The following is a 6,000-nucleotide window of genomic DNA, read 5'->3' as shown; positions in this document are numbered from 1 at the left end:
TCACTCTGGCCAAAATCTGTCTAAAATAAGTCCAAGGCTTTTCTATGGGCTTATTTTGGACCTAAGCTTGTCGCATTGCCTTCCCGCCATTGGACAACAACTTCCATTGTTAGGATTGAGACATTGGCATCTCGTCATTACATACAGATATCTGCCACCGCCAGCCAAGACGAAAATCGGCGGCCATTTTGGATCAAACAGTTACGTTCCACCAGTCAAATGAACTGAGAGTCTGAGCCTGAAAAGGTCCGGAATGGCCATGCAAAAACGTTTTCCGTCCCTACACGTCAACCACCCCTTGACACTTGACAACCTGACCAATCGGGGTCAGCTGTATATTTGACAAACAGTTCCCAGAGCCAATCGCCGAGCGAAATTTTGACAATAGTAGCAGGGAGTAGGCGTGTATGTAAACTAGGGTGTCGCCGAGGTGGCTGTATTCGAAGGCGATAGTCTGTTCCGCTAATCATTGACAAAGCAAATAATGTGATAACATCGGCAATTTGACCTCCAAAATTTATAATTCTTCTTGATCGAGAGTCCCAAAATGTTTGGAATGACGGGGTATGCCGATCATTTAATGAGCTCGGTGGTAGTTTGAAGAAAGAGTAAGTCGGGGAGCCATTTTGTCTCGGCAGGGTGAGAGAAAGAAAGTGGAAAAAGGGAATCACACGGGAGAATATATTTTTGTTGGTTTTTATTCACATGCTGTAAGAGAAACGGTTCTGTTTTGGAAATAACATTAGCTACTCGTCGGATACTGTTGCGACACTCTACCCCCTGCGGTATTTAGTTAACTATCAAACTAACGTGGACATCAACATATCAAAATTACAAGCAGATATTATACAGCGTTCCTCTGCTTGGAACGCGGGCTGGCTCTAGACCTGCGGTAGATAGTTTATCGTCTGTCTGGCGAACACATCTGGTTTCTCAATGGCGAAGAAGACCTACGACCTGCTTTTCAAACTCCTACTGATCGGGGACTCGGGCGTGGGGAAGACCTGCGTGCTGTTCAGATTCTCAGACGACGCCTTCAATACCACCTTCATCTCCACCATAGGTGAGTTGCCGGGACAGGGGTGTCAACACTCCTGGGGCACAGCTGTTTTGAACCACCAGTAGCTAGCTAGGTAAGTTAGCTAACTTTAGCCATGTAAAGTGTGAAGATGCTAGCTAGCTAACGTTACATAGCTTGTTAGCTACCTAGCTGCTAGCTGATAACAAAAAGGCACAGGCAAGTTTGCTAAACTCAAGTGATTGCCACCAATAACTACCTAGCTAACTTGAGTGTACTAAATGGTTAGTTAAACGTTATAATTACACAATGCCAGTCAAGCTAGCCCGTTTGTTCGGGTGCATTATCCCTGAAGTAGTTATTGCTAAAGTTTCACTTACGCCATTTGTTTGTCTACAGACTTGGAATAGCCATGCTAACGCTAGCTAACGACTTCCAACGAACTAGTCTAGTTTTAAAGAAATTAGCTGCCTTTGGCTATTGTAAACCTCCTTGTTTTTCATACCATCTAGTTAACTGGTGTAACTATGTATCTAGAAATGCTGGCATCAGGGTTGGCACTAATTACCACAGCCACAAAGTCAAATTTGCCTATGTCGTAAAAATTAATGCAAACACCATTTGTTTTTGGAATTAATTTAAGGTTGGGGTTCGGCATAAGGTTAACCGTGTGGTTAAGATTATGGTTAGGTTTAAAATCAGATTTTAAGAGGAGAAATTGCAGAGATGGGCGGGGTTTAGCCGAGGGGATTCGATCAATCTGGCCTGTGCGCCCGGGTAGACGTGTTTTGCAGCGGGTGAACGTTTTGGCACCGGGTTGCCAACCGGACAGTGAGCCAGGTGCCCTTTAGAAGCCCACACCAATGTCAACTCAAAATAAAAGTGATGTAATTAGCACGTGGAGTAATGAGTAGGATTCTGTGTTTTCACATGCAAAAGTGACTGCCTTCCCAATGAAAACTAGTTTGAAATTTCAAACATATACACTACATGGCTCACTGTCCAAAAGTATGTGGACACCCCTGTTGCTGATGGGTGTATAAAATTGAGCACGCAGGCATGCAATCTCCATAGAAAACGGCAGTACAATGGCCCGTACTGAAGAGCTCAGTGACTTTCAACGTGGCACCTAAATAGGATGCCACCTTCCCAACAAGTCAGTTTGTAAAATTTCTGCCCTGCTTTAGCTGCCCCGGTCAACTGTAAGTGCTGTTAAGTGGAAACGTCTAGGAGCAACAACAGCGGCTCAGCCGTGAAGTTGTAGGCCACACAAGCGCACAGAACGGGACCGCCGAGTGCTGAAGCATGTAGTGAGTAAAAATCGTCTGTCCTCGGTTGCAACACTCACTACCGACTTCCAAATTGCCTCTGGAAGAAACGTCAGCACAAGAACTGTTCGTCGGGAGTTTCATGAAATGGGTTTCCATGGCCGAGCAGCCGCACACAAGCCTAAGATCACCATGCATCGGCTGGATTGGTGTAAAGCTCAAGTGGACGTGATGAATCACGCTTCACCATCTAGCAGTCTGACGGACGAATCTGGGTTTGGTGGTGCCAGGAGAACTCTGCCTGCCCGACTGCATAGTGTCAACAGAGTATATGCAAATTGCCATCATACAAACTGAGGCAGCAGACTTTGTGAAAATTAATATTTTAGTCATTCTCAAAACTTTTGGCCACGACTGTAGAATTATAGTGAAGACATCAACTATGAAATAATACATGGAATCATGTAGTAACCAAGAAAGTGTTAAACAAATCAATATATATATATATAAGGTTGCACATTTTGGGGAATATTAAGAGGTGGAAAATTTCCGTGGAAATATTTGGGAATTAACGGAGAAACTCAGCATAAAAAGAAACGTCGCTTTTTCAGGACTCTGGAACACACAATCCCTCCATCAGTGCTCACTGTCCACAATAGGCTGAGCGAGGATGGACTGAGGGCTTGTAGGCCTGTTGTAAGGCAGGTCCTCACCAGACATCACTGGCAACAACGTCGCCTATGGGCACAAACCCAATGTTGCTGGACCAGACAGGACTGGCAAAAAGTGCTCTTCACTGACGAGTCGTGATTTTGTTTCACTAGGGGTGATGGTCGGAATCAAATCAAATTTTATTGGTCACATACACATGGTTAGCAGATGTTAATGCGAGTGTAGCGAAATGCTTGTGCTTCTAGTTCCGACCCTGTAGTAATATCTAACAAGTAATCTAACACTTTCACAACAACTACCTTATACACACAAGTGTAAAGGAATGAATAAGAATATGTTCATATAAATATATGGATGAGCGATGGCCGAACGGCATAGGCAAGATGCAGTAGATGGTATAGAGTACAGTATATACATATGAGATGAGTAATGTAAGGTATGTAAACATGATATAAAGTGGAATTGTTTAAAGTGACAAGTGATACAATTAAAAATTGGATGTAATAAATGTATTTTGGCAGCAGCCACTCAATGTTAGTGGTGGCTGTTTAACATTCAGATGGCCTTGAGATAGAAGCTGTTTTTCAGTCTCTCGGTCCCTGCTTTGATGCACCTGTACTGACCTCGCCTTCTGGATGATAGCGGGGTGAACAGGCAGTGGCTTGGGTGGTTGTTGTCCTTGATGATCTTTATGGCCTTCCTGTGACATCGGGTGGTGTAGGTGTCCTGGAGGGCAGGTAGTTTGCCCCCTGTGATGCGTTGTGCAGACCTCACTACCCTCTGGAGAGCCTTACGGTTGTGGGCGGAGCAGTTGCCGTACCAGGCGGTGATACAGCCCGACAGGATGCTCTCGATTGTGCATCTGTAGAAGTTTGAGTGTTTTCGGTGACGAGACAAATTTCTTCAGCCTCCTGAGGTTGAAGAGGCGCTGTTGCGTCTTCTTCACCACGCTGTCTGTGTGGGTGGACCATTTCACTTTGTCCGTGATGTGTATGCAGAGGAACTTAACTTTCCACCTTCTCCACTACTGTCCCGTCGATGTGGATAGGGGGGTGCTCCCTCTGCTGTTTCCTGAAGTCCACGATCATCTCCTTTGTTTTGTTGACGTTGAGTGTGAGGCTATTTTCCTGACACCACACTCCGAGGGCCCTCACCTCCTCCCTGTAGGCCGTCTCGTCGTTGTTGGTAATCAAGCCTACCACTGTAGTGTCATCTGCAAACTTGATGATTGAGTTGGAGGCGTGCATGGCCACGCAGTCGTGGGTGAACAGGGAGTACAGGAGAGGGCTAAGATCCGCACCCTTGTGGGGCCCCAGTGTTGAGGATCAGCGGGGTGGAGATGTTGTTACCTACCCTCACCACCTGGGGGTGTCCCGTCAAAGTCCAGGACCCAGTTGCACAGTGTGGGGTTGAGACCCAGGGTCTCGAGCTTGATGACGAGTTTGGAGGGTACTATGGTGTTAAATGCTGGGCTGTAGTTGATGAACAGCATTCTCACATAGGTATTCCTCTTGACCAGATGGGTTAGGGCAGTGTGCAGTGTGATTGCGTCGTCTGTGGACCTATTGGGGCGGTAAGCAAATTGGAGTGTGTCTAGGGTGTCAGGTAGGGTGGAGGTGATAGTCTCTCTTGACTAGTCTCTCAAAGCACTTCATGATGACAGAAGTGAGTGCTACGGGGCGGTAGTCATTTAGCTCAGTTAACTTAGCTTTCTTGGGAACAGGAACAATGGTGGCCCTCTTGAAGCATGTGGGAACAGCAGACTGGGATAAGGATTGATTGAATATGTCCGTAAACACACCAGCCAGCTGGTCTGCGCATGCTCTGAGGACGCGGCTAGGGATGTCGTCTGGGACGGCAGCCTTGCGAGGGTTAACACGTTTAAATGTTTTACTCACGTTGGCTGTGGTGAAGGAGATTCCGCAGGTTTTGGTAGCGTGCCGTGTCAGTGGCACTGTATTGTCCTCAAAGCGAGCAAAGAAGTTGTTTAGTTTGTCTGGGAGCAAGACATCCTGGTCTGCGACGGGGCTGGTTTTCTTTTTGTAGTCCGTGATTGACTGTAGACCCTGCCACATACCTCTCGTGTCTGAGCCGTTGAATTGCGACTCTACTTTGTCTCTATACTGACGCTTAGCTTGTTTGCCTTGCGTAGGGAATAGCTACACTTTTTTTTTTATTCGGTCATGTTTCCGGTCGCCTTGCCTTGCTTAAAAGCAGTGGTTCGCGCTTTCAATTTTGCGCGAATGCTGCCGTTTATCCATGGTTTCTGGTTGGGGAAAGTTTTAATTGTCTCCATGGGTACAACATCACCGATGCACTTGCTAATAAACTCGCTTACCGAATCAGCGTATTCATCAATGTTGTTGTCCGATGCGGAACATATCTCAGTCCACGTGATCAAAGCAATCTGGAAGCGTGGAATCAGATTGGTCGGTCCAGCGTTGAACAGACCTGAGCACGGGAGTTTCCTGTTTTAGTTTCTGTCTATGGGCTGGGAGCAACAAAATGGGGTCGGGGTCAGATTTGCCAAAAGGAGGGCTTTGTATGCGTTGCGGAAGTTAGAGTAACAATGATCCAGAATTTTTCGAGCCCGGGTCGCGTAATCGATATGCTGATAAAGTTTAGGGAGCCTTGTTTTCAGATTAGCCTTGTTAAAATCCCCAGCTACAATAAATGCAGCCTCAGGATATGTGGTTTACATAGAGTCCAATGAAGTTCTTTCAGGGCCGTCGAGGTGTCTGTTTGGGGGGGATATACACGGCTGTGATTATTATCAAAGCGAAATCTCTTGGTAGATAATGCAGTCGGCATTTGATTGTAAGGAATTCTAGGTCAGGTGAACAAGAGGACTTGAGTTCCTGTATGTTATGATCACACTACGACTCGTTAATCATAAGGCATACACCCCCGCCCTTCTTACCAGAGAGATGCTTGTTTTTGTCGGCGCGATGTGTGAAGAAACCAGGTGGCTGTACCGACTCTGATAACGTATCCCGAGTGAGAATGTTACAATCTCTGATGTCTCTCTGGAAGGCAACCCTT

The 6,000-nt window shown here is 46.3% G+C and overlaps 1 protein-coding gene across 1 annotated transcript in view; it reads left to right on the top strand.

The window, feature by feature from the left end:
- Window positions 1-420: 420 nt before the first annotated feature.
- LOC120037130 (ras-related protein Rab-10-like) overlaps window positions 421-6,000 on the top strand; it is a gene marked incomplete at its 3' end in the record, with an annotated part of 28,431 nt that continues 22,851 nt past the window's right edge. Inside the window, exon 1 of the mRNA XM_038983304.1 lies at window positions 421-1,063. Coding sequence (XP_038839232.1) covers window positions 937-1,063 — 127 coding nt within the window. The remainder of the gene's footprint in view (window positions 1,064-6,000) is intronic.

Source organism: Salvelinus namaycush, unplaced genomic scaffold (assembly GCF_016432855.1).
Source record: "Salvelinus namaycush isolate Seneca unplaced genomic scaffold, SaNama_1.0 Scaffold1581, whole genome shotgun sequence".
Lineage (NCBI taxonomy): Eukaryota > Metazoa > Chordata > Actinopteri > Salmoniformes > Salmonidae > Salvelinus > Salvelinus namaycush.
The sequence above is the reverse complement of the archived record's forward strand: the minus strand, read 5'-3'. Positions and strand labels throughout refer to the sequence as shown.